Source organism: Leuresthes tenuis, unplaced genomic scaffold (assembly GCF_036924035.1).
Source record: "Leuresthes tenuis unplaced genomic scaffold, fLeuTen1.0.hap1 SCAF_19, whole genome shotgun sequence".
NCBI lineage: Eukaryota > Metazoa > Chordata > Actinopteri > Atheriniformes > Atherinopsidae > Leuresthes > Leuresthes tenuis.
Genome location: NW_027325373.1, coordinates 20053938 through 20069668, shown reverse-complemented (window position 1 = coordinate 20069668; position 15731 = coordinate 20053938). Strand labels below are relative to the sequence as shown.

General features: G+C 38.2%; 2 protein-coding genes across 2 annotated transcripts; one reads left to right on the top strand and one right to left on the bottom strand.

Moving 5' to 3' along the window:
• Positions 1-1366: 1366 nt before the first annotated feature.
• gas1b (growth arrest-specific 1b) lies at positions 1367-3520 on the top strand. The gene has a single exon (XM_072372356.1). It carries the CDS (start codon positions 2051-2053, stop codon positions 2822-2824), a length of 774 nt encoding a protein of 257 aa, XP_072228457.1. The 5' UTR covers positions 1367-2050; the 3' UTR covers positions 2825-3520.
• A 5390-nt stretch (positions 3521-8910) lies between these two features.
• On the bottom strand, positions 8911-14261 carry c9 (complement component 9). The gene is made up of 11 exons (XM_072372355.1): positions 14140-14261; positions 13948-14038; positions 13537-13687; positions 13318-13462; positions 11947-12085; positions 11617-11841; positions 11246-11486; positions 10985-11113; positions 10355-10530; positions 9354-9588; positions 8911-9253 (listed from the first exon to the last, which is right to left on the bottom strand). The coding sequence occupies exons 1-11, from the start codon at positions 14211-14213 to the stop codon at positions 9096-9098; spliced, it is 1764 nt and encodes a 587-aa protein (XP_072228456.1). The 5' UTR covers positions 14214-14261; the 3' UTR covers positions 8911-9095.
• Between the last annotated feature and the right edge of the window lie 1470 nt (positions 14262-15731).

Genomic DNA, 15731 nt, shown 5'->3' with positions numbered 1-15731 from the left:
ATAAAAAAACGCAAGCAGAAAAAGCCCTGGTCGCTCTTTAATATTGCTTCTTTCCTCCATGTCCCCCTTTTCTGCCTCTCTCTGGGCTTGGAAGCACTTGAATACAAAGTTCACTGAATTGTTCTGGCAGTGCAGCTTGTGTGTAATGACTTCTGACAGCAGTGGAGACAAACTGAAGAGCATGTCTGTCTCTGCATGAGTATTTACAAATCTACTCTGGGGAACCGCATTCCAATTCTGGAAACGCTATTACATGCAAGTCGCCATGAACAACCGCATGTATCAGGAGGCTGCCTATTTGTTTGAAATAGATAGAAGCGGGGACTGACCTCATACTGAAATCTGTGAGATCTGAGACATTCAGCGTAAAAGTAAAGAATGTAAGCGATAGAGCAGTAGCTTTAGAGGTACAGCTACAGTGAGAGCAGTTGCCTGCTCCACTGAATCTGGCCGTTGTTCTTGTCTGGCTGCCATCCAACACTGATGGAATTTTGGTTCTGCTATGCATTATGAACTCCTTCTTAAACGTGAACTGAATAAAAGTGAGTGTAGCGAGGGTGTAATCTTTAGAGTGTTCTCAGTTGAAAAGAAGTCTTTGTGAAGCCATTGGACACAGGAGAATTATAGGTACCCCAACATTTTCACACAAGGCAAAAACATGTAAGACTGTAGTGTTTCAGTGGTAGAGCAGCATTTCTTTTTTGTTAAGTGCCGATTTTGGTCTTGACAGTCTGGGCTGTTGTCAGGTTCTTTTGTAGTTAATAGAGACTCTTGAGCAACTCACTATTTGGGCTTTTTATAACCTCCACTTTGATGTTGCTTAAAATTGAGTCTGAAGTCTGACTGCTGGACTGGAATGCCAGCTGGATGAAATAGAGGGGGGTGTTTGGCTAAGAAACTCCACTGCACTTGTTTTGACTCCTCTCTAATCTGTCTAATTGGAATTTGGGGTCCAAAGGCCCCCAGAGAGCTGCCAGATCTTTGTGGTAATAGTTTGGTGATGTGACAGGGACAGAAGAACAGAGTTATCCGAATTACTGGGTTGTTTTGTTCCCTATTCTTTGTTCTTTTGCCCTCAAGGCCTCAACATATCCAATCAATCTTCATTTACAGCTCTGTCGAGCCAGGTTTGTTTACAGGGTTTAATCTTGCAGTTGTTATTCCTCGTAACACTTTTCTCTTGTTAAGTGCTATTTTCTGTAAATAGGAAATACCCTTTACCAAGTGATAAAGCACTGGATACTTGCTTCCACTTGCAGAGAATGGGTAGTAAAGAAAACAACTGTAAAGACAATTTTGTTTTCTAATTTTTTCTCATGCGAAAGCCTCTGGTGCTTTCCAAACAACATATCCAGAAATCACACCTTAAAAATAACACATCGTCATTGATGTGTGCAGATATCTTAACAGTTATCATGAATGTGGTGTTTACATAAAGAGGAATTACTAAATATAAATACTGCACACAATCTCAATCCTTTTCCGATGTCCCAAGCCTCTTTAAGGATGAAACTGCATGAAGGAGCCTTGGCGGCAGAACGTTTCTGTAGTCTGCGTCACTGCCAGTATGTGACGACTGAATCGCAGCAGTTTAGCGGACCAATCAGATGTGGCTGTTGCAGTATCTAATCAACCCTTTGCAAAATAACCCGCATTACCAAGAAATTGCAGTTGGAGTGGATGCGGGTGAGCAGAGAAATAGCACGTGTGTCTTTGGAAACACGGATCTCAAGGTAACTATGGAATCAATCTTGGAACTTAAAAGTCTTTTGCGTCCTTTTTGTTGAAGTTTGCCTTAACTGTTTGGTGTCCCCGTGGCTGCAGACCGACATAGCATGAAGGACCAAAACTGGCAGGAAACGTTTCGACGCTGAAACTTTTAAGAACTCAACATGATTTACTTGTTTTGGCCATCCTTGATGCGCAGTTGCAGACTTAACTCGGCGCTTCATTGACTTCTAACTGTGACGTCAAGTGAAATCATCAAGGAACAACCGTTGATGCTGCGTGATGGAGACGCTCCCATGATGTTTGTAAGATTTTATCTAGGATGAAAATGGCAAATCTTGCCATTTTAACGGAGCGGGTGGTGGTTTTGATATGCGCTGTTTTCATCCTAATAATTGGTATCTGTCGCGGATCTCCGAACCACAACCATCGGCTGGTCTGTTGGAAAGCCATCCTGAAGTGTCATGGAGAGTCGGAGTGCCATTACGCTTATGATCAGTACATGTATGCTTGCGCATCTGTCATCAGCGGGGAAAGTAAGAAGTGTCCCAGTCACTGTATATCCTCTCTAATCCAGCTCAATCTAACCCGGAGTGGCCCGGCTCTGGAGGACTGCGACTGCGCCCGGGACCAGGTCTGCAGGACCACAAAACAAGCCATAGATCCATGCCTGCCGCGGACCAGCATCTTGGGCTGTACCGAGGCCCGACTGCAGTGCGAAATGGACCTTGCCTGCAGCTCAGCCATGAGGGATTATTTGTTTCACTGCCGAAAACTTTTCGGAGGACGGTGTTCTGATAATTGCCGCAGAATGATCGCCAGCATGCGCTCCATACCGAAGGCGCAACAGCTTGACACTTGTGTCTGCGATGGCACTGAAAGAAACATATGTGAGTACATCAAATTAAACATGAAAAACTTGTGCTCCGATTCCAGTGACAGGTTCGCGGGAAGCGGATTTTCAGACTCTGAAGAGGATACAGAGGACAATTATGTCGAGGATTATCCATTTGTGGAAAATTCAAGCGACTCTTCAGCTTCTCGAACACTGTTTAACTTCCTGACCACCATCTTGATTTTTAGCAAATTTATCTGAAATTATTTTTGCCATATTCACCATGTATTGAAATATGTTTGGAAATTGATTTCAACCATAAATTCCCAGCATAATGCCAGTTGGGGATTAGATCTTCTTGGTCATCAAGTCAGCCTATATTTTAGTTACCCTTAAAAACGGGTTTGTCATATGATGCTGTTGAAGGGGTCAAGAGTGTAAATGAATGTAAAAAAAATAGTTAAGTGAAAATATTTTTATATGATTTCTTTTTATGTGAAAAGTAATTTGCACTGTGAGGAAATGCGGCTCCCGCTTTTGTGCAGCATTATGTTCACACAGAAAGGAAATATGTTTAGTCTAAAAGTGCCTACAGTCTTTTTACTTGTTGTGAAAGCAACAACACTTCATCTAATACCAAAGTTAATGTAAGCCACTTAAATGTGTCTTAACCCCGAGGCAGATCTTGTGTCTGCAAAAAAAGCTCTTAAAGTGATACACTTGTCCTTGTAAACATGAATGTTTGCATAAGGTATAAAGTGTTGATTTGCAAAAAAAGGCTAGAGAAGGGTGAACTCCTTCTTTTAGGGGATTTTCAGCACAAATGGAGCCAAGAAGCATTTATTCTGTTTGTTTATCTTCACCGCCTGTCATGTTTTAAAGAATTAAGCATCGGTCATGAAAACAAGTTTACTGAATATACATGCATACCAAATAAATCAGATTTTTAAACAAAAATCCTGCTTTGCTTCACTTTAATCTGTAATATTTGGTTGAAAATATCCGGCTTCAAAATTTACATTGTCCGTATACAGTTTTCTCTTTTAATTCTTTCACCTCGGACTTATTGTTTTAAGTTACATGGGCACATGTAAGTCTAGACTTTCATTTATTTTACTGTTTTATTGATGCACGGTAGTCCTTGTTGTAAATTCCTCTCAAGGCACAGGTGTTTTGGTATTATTGGAATTTGCAACTGCAATGCTTTATCGAAGTATATCAGTGAGAAAAGTTAAATCTAAACCACTTTCAGATTTTTTAACTGAGCAGATTAAGAACTCACAAGGTATATTCCAACAGTTTTTCTAATGATTAAGGCACATAGTCACTATAATAAAGACAATGATACACATTATAGAGTTTTATATACCTCTCAAACCACTATAGCAGACAGTCTCATGTTAGGACTACCATATTTGTATAATTTTGATTTTTATGAAGGTCGCATGGTGCAGGATACATGCATGTGTTCACACACATGTGACAGCTCTCTGTATCTCCAAAAAAAGCCAGCATCTCCTCCTTCACTTGTCATAATGGGTCTTGAAACTATTGATAGGAGCCATGCTGCTTTTATAGAAAAAGACAGGTCATCCAGCCCATTCATTGATAGAAAAGTCGAGTGGCACCTCTATTATGCAGATGCAAAATACACAATGGTGCAGTGGCACAATGTGGGGGCACTTCATTCACCCTGTTTCTCTATTACCCTTCTCTTGGAGTGGGGGAGCATGAGGAGACAGCTGTCCCAGAGGAAGACAGAGAAGTGGTGTGAGAGAGTTCAGTTTTATTGCATCTTCAAACTCCAGCTGATACTCAGTTCATCATTTATTTTGGGTAAAGGTCAGTACTCTTAACAGCCAAAATGTTTAAAGGTCTTCTTAAACTTTACCTGTGAGAATAATTGTTATCATATGGGCACACTTTATTGTACTATATGATTTAACTCAGAAAGAAACGTAAGCTTTAATTAATCTGTAACAGACTAATGGATAATGAATTCTACAATGAACATTCTTGGGTCTTTGTTATGAGAAGCAAAAGCCTGCCACTGTCACTTTAAGAGAGCACCCATGCATTCCAGCCATTAATGACTGTAATGCCTTTTTATTATTGTTGAGGATAATGAAAGGTTGAGAGTCATATTGTGGCCCCTGATAATACATTGCCTTGAAATGTTTTCCATTAACTCTTTGGCACCAGAGAAAAAAAATGGGAATGTTGTGCTTGTTTTCCCATGCTGGAATAGAGAATAGTCAACTTGAGCTTTTGGTTCAGTGACTAGAACCTCATTAAAATGGCTTCATCATAACTCAAACTGTTGCTTGGCCAACCTCCCCTCTTCCCTTCCTCAAATCATTCATCCCCCAGGATACACTAAGGAAAAGAAAACAGGCTCAGTATTCACAGAGGGAACAAATGCAATTTGTTCTCTGTACTGGGTTATTATTGAAGGGCTCAACTATATGTTATTGAAATATTAAATTATTTGAACCTATTTTGGAATTCAAAATAATCCAAGCACATTTCCTCAGTAGAGTGGGAGTGAAATAAAAGTCCTGGTGGAACTTTTCAAATGATTTTTAAGTCATGAGACTGACTTTCTCCTGTTGAGTGTATTATAATTTACCCATTCTTGAAATAAAAAGAACAAATTAATTATTTCCACGTAACCTTAAGGAATGGGGGTTAAAAAAGTGTCAAAAGAAAGAATGTGTCTAAAATGTACTTTCATGCAAATAGCAGAGTGATAATGTAATTACATTAGCTTTGGATTCTACATGCTGCAAAGAAAAAGTTCAAATAGTTCATCAATCAGTCCAGCAGTTCGTGTTTTTAAATTCTAGTATTTGTATTTGGCAAAGTTTGTTCTAATAACTTCAGAATATAACCCTTTAGTCTTCTTTATTAGATGATCAAATCAATAACTTTGAATATGCTCCATCAGGACCATCAATCTTATATACAAATGATTAGCTATTAACTAGAAAAATGATAAGGTTTCAGTTCCTAAAGAAAACACAGTGGACTTGCTGAGAGCTTTTAAAGCTGTTTGCAGCTGCTGAAGCAACACTGAAACAGTTCATGAGACCGTGATTAACCTATGCAGCCTTCACTGTAGCTATGAGGTTTAAAAAGCTAAACCATGTGATCAGTCTTTTAGCATTTGGGAGTCCTAGACATTTACAGTAAATTTAGCATTTTTTTCCGCTTTAGTGCCCCCTAACTGTTGACCTGCAGGACATTCTGTAGTCTCAGATATACACTTGAGCAAAGTTTGATGATGATGATGGTGTTGATTTGAACACACTATAATCACAGCTAATCAATCAATACATACCATCTCAAATAAAACATATGGCAGTTGTAGAGGCCAACCAAACATGGTATGTACCATGTAAATACCTAGAATCTGGAAGAAAAAATATTAAGAACGAAGAGAGTGAGTGAATTGTTGCTCTGTAAGTTACAAGCTTTGTAAAAATGCACCTAAATGAGATATTCAAAGAGAGAAAAATTAAATCCTCACATATAATACCTCTTTGCTAATGTCAGAGAATATGTTATCTGCTACATGCATGGTCGTGTTTTAAACCTTTGAACATGTTTGCCCAACAGTTAAGTTGTGATTAAAAAAGTAAACATATTTAGCAAAAGCAAAGTGAGGTGAATAAACCCCACTGACCCACAGTAATTGGAAGTTGAGGGGGTGGGCTTGAGAAAAGCAGGCTTTAGAGAGGTGGGAAAGGTGGAGGAGGGGTGATTTATGATTGAGGGTTTATGGGGGAAGGGTCCGTGCTGGGTTGAATGTCAGGGGGATTTCAAGCCTCGCTGAATGACGATGCAAAGAGAGAATATTCTATCAGCCAATCAGATAGCTTTTGCTGAATCTATTGGACAAGGATTGTCCTTTGGTTCCCTCCCATTTCCCTCCTGCTGCTTACAGAAGAGCAAGTTTTCAAGGAGTGCGAAAGGTGGCACAAAACCAAACTGACAAGGGGCATAACTTCATTTCCACGGTGGTGGAACAGCTGTGTGGAGTAATCTGCCGTGGCAGCCCTCTAAAACTTCAATGCCTTCAGTGACCCAGGGAAGTAGGGAGGGGGCAACTCCAACTGTGTCCAAGCACTTTAGAGTGTATGGAAGCAACATTCTCAAAAACTTTCAGGGTCTTTTGTTAAAAAGAAATGATCCCTTACCTATTGTTCACTGAAACTAACGATGAAAAACCCAAATGGCTCACATTTTGAAAGCAAACTGATGGAACTGATTGAGATGATCATCCGGCAAGTGAAGAAATCTATGGTAGAATTTTTGAAAAAACCGAATGATGAAAGTATATATTTGATTAATTAGCTCTGTCTCTCTCTACTGAATCTTTAACACAAGATGTACATTAAGTCAAGCAAATGTGATTTACATGGCCCCAACTTCACCGTCTGTTTCTCAGGAAATAAAGTTTATGATTTGGCTGTTATGATATTTCTTTGCCATAAATTGAATACAGAATGTAATAGATTAATTAAATTATTAGGAAATTGTCGAAAAGGTAAGAAAAATTCAATTCAACCTGTTTAGTTTCTTGAACAGATTCCAGCCCTTCTATTAAAGCAGAACTGGACAGTCTATTGATTGAGATGGGTTCATTATTTTGTGCAAACTGCCCTCTGAAGCCTAAGGAAAGAACAAAACTTTTTAGACAAAGATAATGGCTTGAGGCTGGATTGCTGTCCAAAGTGAATAGGGTCTCCCTGGAGCTCAATAAGGTCCCAAACTTTTACTCCATCATGCTGACATCCAAAAGGCCAGGGGCCACCACCCCTTCTGGTTATTTCTCAAGTATGCATCCACCCCCGAGTCCCTCCCCGCAAAACACACATGCGCACACAAGTTTTTGGACTTTTACATCATTTTATTTCAGTGATGATAGGAAGTGACCTTACCTGACTTCCTATTAGGAGAAGCAATGAATGATGTGTTCAAATGACTGGTGCTAAATGATGATATATCCAAGATTTTAATGTGCAAACCCTCCAAGTGTTATTAAGGTTTACTATGTTCTGTTATTATGGTTTATGTTCTTTCAGATATTTTTTCCCCCCTGGGCTATAATGGAAAAAAAAACAAAACTAATTTTGTCTGAGCAGTTTTCACCTTTACGAGTCTGTGCATATTCCTAAATATTGTGCAAGCTGTCACAGTTTGCTCACTGTTATCTCACGTTTTCAGTGTTTACTTAACAAGGTCCTCTGTGGCACGAGTACTTTTGGTGATTCTTGTTGCGTTTCCGCTAAATGACTGAATGTGAAAGCAAGATCAAACACAGAAATTAAAGACCAAAGGCCATCCTTTCTGTCTATTGTAATAGCAAAGCCACAGGCATTAAAGGAATAATCCCATACTGATGATTTTACCACTGTCAGCGAGAGAAGGCTCTAAAGTAGCACTGGTGTTTCCTAAAAGAAAAGAGAGGAAGAAAAGTAGGAAAGACAAAAGGGTGACGTGCACTGCCATTAAACACAAAGTTTAATGGACCCTTCATATGTGCGGATATGTCACAGAGGATAAGATATTATTTGTAATGTTCTCAATGGCCCACTTATGTAAAATGGCCCTTTCAACACTGTGTGTGGAGCAATATAGTACAGACGATCCAATTTGGATTTACATTACAATTATATTCTAAATGATGTTTTGTTTTTTTACATGTAACAAAAAGAAAACATGAATAACGTTGAATTCCATTTATTTGCTTCAGTTTCAGGGTACCAAACTGCACATGGTGGCTCAAAGTCTCACTTTTATGGGTAACTGGGGAGTTTTCAGAGTTGCTATTTCATATTCTGCCAAGTTTGAAATCCAAGTTTGCTTAATTGTGTCCCTTTATGAACTATTGGACATGTGTGTTTTTAGGAACTGTTGATGACAAGTAAGAAAAACAGAGAGCACATGCATTGTCTTTCTTTATGTTGTGTTTATTTCCTGCACCTAAATCTCTGATCTCTGCCTGTTGGCTGCCTTTAGTTGACCTCACTGTTCTTCCAGACGGCCCAGACTCATCTGGTTCTCATTTGCACAAGGCAGCCAGCTGGAATGCACTCATGCTTTTGAAGATGAGTTATTAGCCTATTAGCCTATTAATAGATGCTTGAGCCAACAATATTTAAGACAAATAAAGACATTGAAAGAAACCCTGACTTCCTTTGATTCAGTAGGGAGCAAAAGACAAACTGTTTTAAGAGATTGAGAGTGAAATGAAAAACTAGAGCTGTTATGATATCCTGCACAGTATACAGTGTTGAGCTGAGGTGTGAAACAATATCAAAACAAATACTTGAAGACTTGAGTGCTTTGGTAAGGTGTATTTTAAATGTCGGAATCATGACGGTGTACTAAACCAATATGTCTGAATATTTACAATTGATTTAGTACCTTCCCCATTTTCCAATCCTAGATTTAATTTTGTGTTGTTTGGTATATCAGAGAGTGGGAGAAAGCAAGACAACATAAATTTGACAGTCATATGTTTTTCTTAGCAATATTCTTCACTATTCGTGTCTCCTCTGCATGTGGCTCCAACAAGCCCGTCCGTGTTGCAGCCACGTGTCCTGCTACGTTTCCCACCAGCACAGGTGGACCAGCCTGACCAGCAGGACCAGCTTCCTTCTTGACTCACAACAGGTTTTTGACCTGCAAAATTGTGTTTAAATTAACACACAGAAGAAGAACTGAAGTGGTACGAGTGGCCTTGTTGATCTCTTGGGACGCTTTGTGTTTTCATTTTTCTTACCTTGGTTGCTAGCTTTATCACTCTTGAAGTTCTGGCAGGCCAATCCCTCAAACAGAGTAGCGCACATACATATACACTTTCCATCAATCAGAACAGGAGTGCCTCCATTTTGGCAGGGTTTACACTTGCACACGTTATATTCGGCCACGTAGTCTTGTGTGGCCTTCTTAAGGTTTGATATCCTCGTGTTTGCATCTGGGAGATTCAATGGAATTAAATTGTAGATGGGCTCTGCCTACCAGAAACAACAGAACATGTACATTATTCAGTTTATCAAGAAATGGTAACAGTAAAAAAATCATGTCATGGTTTATATTTTCTATTTCCTTGTGTCTTATATGAGTGTGCAAGGTTCCACTTGGGTTCTAGACACATACATTTTTATAATAAAGACTTATTAGTATACACACTGAGTTTTGATGGTGTGCAACAAATTTGGAATCTTTCCAACGTATTGCTTTTGGGTTATTTGAGTGCAGAATAGTAAACCAACTGACCCACAAGGTATAGAAAGATTCAGCAGTATTTTAATATTAAAGATAAACATAACATTAATGCACAGAGCCCCTGATTGGGAAATTAAAGTACAATAAACTTGCCAATGTCCTGATTTTACAGTTACACAAGATTCAGTGTCAATGTGAGTTTTAAAAAGAAGATAATCATTTCTTGAGAGGTAAAAATATAATCTGTCCAAAACTGGTAAAATGTACATATATCGCCTTCATTTTTTTAAAAATTTGGCCATTTCTAAGTCAATAGAGCATAAAGTTCATAAAGCAGTATCAGAACACACCCAACTTGGTGCCACAACATGATAAAACATATATGTGTATGTATCTATTTGGAGACACAGTAGCTAACTGACACATTTTCTTTGTTTTCATTTAGAATTGCAAATTGACATATTGATATATATATATTTCTTAAGAAAATGCATCATAGCATGACCTCTTTAATGATAATGTTATGGCTTTGCATAGTCAATCTATAGCTCTTACCTCACTGCTGAGTAGTGCAGGGTTGTCTCCAACGGATCGGGCCCAATCCTTATATGTATCAATGTCCATCACACCGTCCTTATTCAGTTTAGCCCTCATGGCAGCAGCAGTGTCAAGTGTTCCTCCTTTGACTGATGTCAACACCCTATCCACCATTGCTTTTCCATCCTTACTATCTATGTAGCAAAAGGGAATAAACTTTTACTGATTTCATATAATTGACACAGTATTATTTTTACAGTTTCAGTGCACAATCTCCTTATTAGAAAATAAAGAACAATGTTGTTTTAGTTTTAACAAATCTTTGGACACTGTCCTCCAAAACTGATGAGGTTTTCAGTGCTGATTAATCACTGGAGCAATAGGTCACTTAACACACATGAAACACCTACAGGATGCTAGTCTCACTTTTCAAGTGCCTCTTTGTAAGGAAGAATAGTAAATGGCAAATTTCGTCCCCAGTGTTTCACAGGATAGTTCTGCCAATAATTCATGGCCAGTATGATCAAGACCAAACATCAAATAGCTCCTTCAATTTACATAGAATGTGTCACTATTGTGCTAAGCTAGTCTTGAAATATAACCAATCTTTTAGTCATCAGTGCACTCGTAAAAAAATTGAAAGCAGACCTGAGTCTTTTGTGGGAGTGGTATTACACCACGAAGGCTTTACATGTCCATCTACACCTACTGAACCTGAGGAATAGTCTCCTGTGAGGCCCAATTTGAAACATTCTTGAATGCTTCTCTCTGTAATTTCTGAAAAAAAATCATGAATCATAAAAGATGGATGCCGATTAATTTTCCATTCAGTCAACACACAAGCCTGAAGAAGTATATTACAGTAGACTAAAGATCAGAACAATTAAATCACATATGGGGAACACATACTTTTCTCTTTGATGGTGTCCTGATTTAGAACATAAACCAACTCATATTGGCCACCAGACTTTCCATTTTTGGTGTAATGGGTTCCATAGTCCTCCAAGAAGGCAAAATAAATTCCCTTCTCATAGTCCAAAGGCAAAGATCTCACATGTAAAAGGAATTCATCAGCAACATGGAGTTCACGGGAGCGAAGCCTATATGTGCTCAGCTGTACTTTCCCCTTTACTTTTATAAAGCTCTTGTTCTGGGTATGCAACAGAGAAGTGTGAGTAAATAAAAGTGCAAATCAATACATCATTCTTTGTTACACTTTTATAGTTTGGTTCATCTCTCAGGAATCTATCTGTTGATAAGCACTTATCATAGAAAATTACCTTAATGGTGGTGTATTCTGTAACATTCTTTATCATTTCTTTCTTTGAGAATCCAGCCTCGCCACCAATTGACCCAGAACCGTTGGACGACATGGACGGCTCATTTTGGCCAAATTTGAACGACAATCCAGCATCTAAATCAAAAGTCTTCTCGTTCAGTATTTCCTTCAATAGGCTGTGCGTGTCTTCGTAGATTTCTCTGGAGAAACTTTCCTCCACCAGAGTCTGCAGTGACAGCAAAGATTCCATGACTCAACAGAATTTTTACAACCAATGCTCACATGGGCCCCCTTAGCATCAGTTTACGAATGAGACATAGTTGTGGCTGACCTCATAGTTTAGAACACCAACATTCCAGGGAAGCCGGTCAGATTGCCCAGAGCCTGGATTCCTCACTCGATCGCATCTCCCATTGAAATAATCATTGTTGAAGGGGTTCATTCGAGGATCGGAACCCAGGACATTGACCCTGGAGCATGGAAGTAGTAGTAACTTTAGAATACAATATTTTGCTATCTTGACTAAAAATTCAAGGGTTTTCAAGGACACTTGAATATACTTCTTATGTGCATGTACAACTAAGTACACTTTAAAGTAACACTTTGGAGATTTCGTGAATGTGCTCATTTAGAGTAATTTTTTTAAAAAGTTGTCTTCCGACCCACTAAAAGTGTGTGAGCTTATTTCTCTGCAGATTAATGGCAAATTCTAATCAGCAGTTGAATAGCTCACTTAACACACACACAAAAAAATAGTAATTAATTCTCTGCCAGTACTTTGTCTAATGTTTTCAATCCCAGATGTAAAGGAGTTACACAAAGCAAAATGGTGGGCTGTTGTCACGAATCAAACAATGATATTATAAAGTAGAATGAAAATCAGGGTTTCTATCAAGGTTACACTTATGTTCCGATACCTCACTGTGGCACATGCAGTTAAGTAGAGCTACGGTTACAACTCATCCTGGCCATACAGTTGGACCACCATCTTTGTCCTAGTATACATGTAAGGTTGGCAACTCGAGTAACACTGCGATGCTTTGGACTGCGTTAGAAAACATTTTAGACATTCTGCCACTTTTTAATCTTCTCTGTGAGAAATCATCGTACATTTAAATTTCTCTGAATTATGCTGCAGTTATGCAATTTGGATCTTATTAGAGCATAGTGACAATCTGGAAATGTTTTAAGTGACCATGAGTCGTTACATTGTCTTAATCGGCTGATTTTCGGTCACAATCTCTGACATGTTATGAACGACAGAAGTTTTTTTTTTTTATTTGGAATTTACATTGAACTGTTTTTACAAAAACAACAAAAAGCAAGTGTGGATTGCCTGGGCCCATTTGAGTGTATAGGGGCATATACATGACGAAGTGATTCATTCCCAACCATATTATTAAGTAAACTAGTCCGAGTTTCAGAGAGAAGATTTTATATGAATATGGCTGGGCTAAAAAATGTGCATGTATTTATTGGTAAGACTTTACACAGTTTTTTTTTTTAAGTGTTGTGTAGACATGCTTTCTTGACTGCTGTTTACTTTTTAAGAGCGCTTGCTAAGGAGAGGAGGAGCATCCAAGTTCTAATGCGGTGTTTGCCAGCATCAACCAAAAAAAGTGGTTGTATAGTCAAGAATATTTTTTTAGATTCATGTTACTTTAAATTGACTCAGTGATTCAAACAGAATTATATCTCTTACCCATAACCTGCTGTCCTGCCTTGCTCATTGTTCTGAAGGACTGCTTGTCCACAGGGTTTACGCAAACTCTCACATTCATCTTCATCTGATCCATCTTCACAGTCATAGTCATCGTTGCACATTAATCTCTTTTTGATACATGTTCCTGTACAGAGATGTGGGTTAAACCAATATGGGCCCAAATAAAGGCAGAATATGTGACTTGAGAGGCTGCAGTACCTGTGAAACACTGGAACTCTGAGTCTGAGCAAGGGGCAGCAGTTGGGACGACACATTCATCAGTAGTTTCGCAAGACTGCCTGTCACCAATTGATCCCCGGCATGCATCACCATCAAACTGGCCAAACACTTCTATACCTCGGGCACGTCTCTGAGTACCATGAACGATACATCACTTAATCTATTTAACTGTGGAACTACAAAGCTGAAAGGCTGTCGCTTCAATAACAGAGTTGGAGACAAATATTAATAATGTTTGAAGGCTCTCATCCATATTTGTAGTTTATTCTAACTGATCATTTATAAATGTTATAAATATTACACAAATGATGTAAAGCATACACAGGATTGGAAAATATCATTATGAGCACATAAATGAAGTTTTATTGACTACAGACTTCATAAACTTACTCTGGTTTTTGTGCAAGGATCACAAGAACTCCATTCTGACCAGCGACTCCATACACAATTTACTGCTGAAGGTTCAGGAAGTATCTGTCCCCTGAAATATAGACACTATCAGGCATGAACTCTTTCCTATATCCAAAAATCATCAGTAAATAACAAAAGGTTTAAACTGATGTTTGAATGAAATATACTTACATTCCCCCTTCCAGAAGTGCCAGAGTTAAACACAGGCTGTAGAAGCCCAACTGGAGAGCAACCTCAATCCTCATGATGACCCTTTGAGAAGATAAACTATGTCCCTGTCTGCCTCAATTTATTCAAGTGAGCTGCCTTTTTGTTGATGATTAACCAATTTCAAAATGACTGTGCTGTTGTTGTTGGAATCAATGTGTACGGAGTTTTGATACAGCAATATTGATTCAGCTCTTGGGAACCAGAGTTTGTTCTATTTGTTTCAACCAAGACACAAAAATATTCCTTTTCTGTCTTCTTCACTATGTGAGCAAAGTCTATCCAAAAACATGATGCAATGATAATAATTTAGTCGGAATTGTTTTCTACCAACATCTGTCAAAACTCGCTGTCTCCATTACATTCAATTTGTTCTTTTGTGCTTATCTGTTGTTTGAAACAGATCACAACCTACATTAAAAAAAAACATTGGAGGGAAAATATATGTAAATGAAATTGAAATTAATGAAATTAATACTCTAATTTGATAATTTTGATACTGTATGGCACTTACCACACAAGCATGGAAAAATACCTACTCAGACAAAGTGATTTAACTGAAACTACAAAAGTGTCTCAACAAACTGTTGATGTAATGGAACAAACAGCTTAAATGACTCCAGTCTGTTGACAGTTATTACTTCTTCAGCTTGGACGGAATTGTGAAGAATGACATTTTAAATGATAACTCACTGACTTGAATATGCAAAGAAGAAACCCTAATCATTGCAATGTATGCTGGCAAATACATAAATATACTTAAAGAATATATTTTTGAGGAATCCATTGCTTTGCTTTAAACCCGTATAGTCTTTCTCAAAGTTTCGGGATGCTGGAAATATTCACCACATGCACTGGGCGAAAAGGAATTACAGTGCTGATTGGAATTTATTTTACTGCATAAGTACAGATTAGAAAATAAAGATAAAAAAAGAAAAATATTGAATTATTTAGGTATTATTTGAGGACTTCTGGGAATTAGAAACAATCGATCACTTTCTATATTTTCAGGATTGTGCAACTGTAAGGTTTTCAGCAAGGACAGCAAATATTTGAAGAGGTAGCTTTTCACTGTTGTAACACATTAGCATGATTGGTCCATGGTGCTTTTAAGTCAACATCTATGATTTGGAAACCGACTGTGGCTCAAGTCCATCTACTTGCATACGCGCTATCACAGCTAATGATATATGAAAAACTTTTGAAAACATCAGTGGTTTGTAGCACATATGCTGCAGTGGAAATTTATGTCCACTAGATGGCAACACTGAACAGGTAACAGAAGAATTTGAGTGAAATTCATAATGTATTTATCTCAGAAAAAGGAACACATAAATGTAAAGGCTGCAATATAAACGTTACTGCACAAATGTTCATTCCTATATTATACAGTGTTTTCCAATGTGGAAAATAATAAGACAAGCCTTGCACAATGCACAGGAAGTTTTGAACTGTTGCACTCAGTGGTATGCCATGTGATCTGAGAAGCTTTTGCTGAGTCTGCAGTACTTTGTTCAACAAAATTAGGGAGTGCAATGAGTCTAAACTATAAAAGA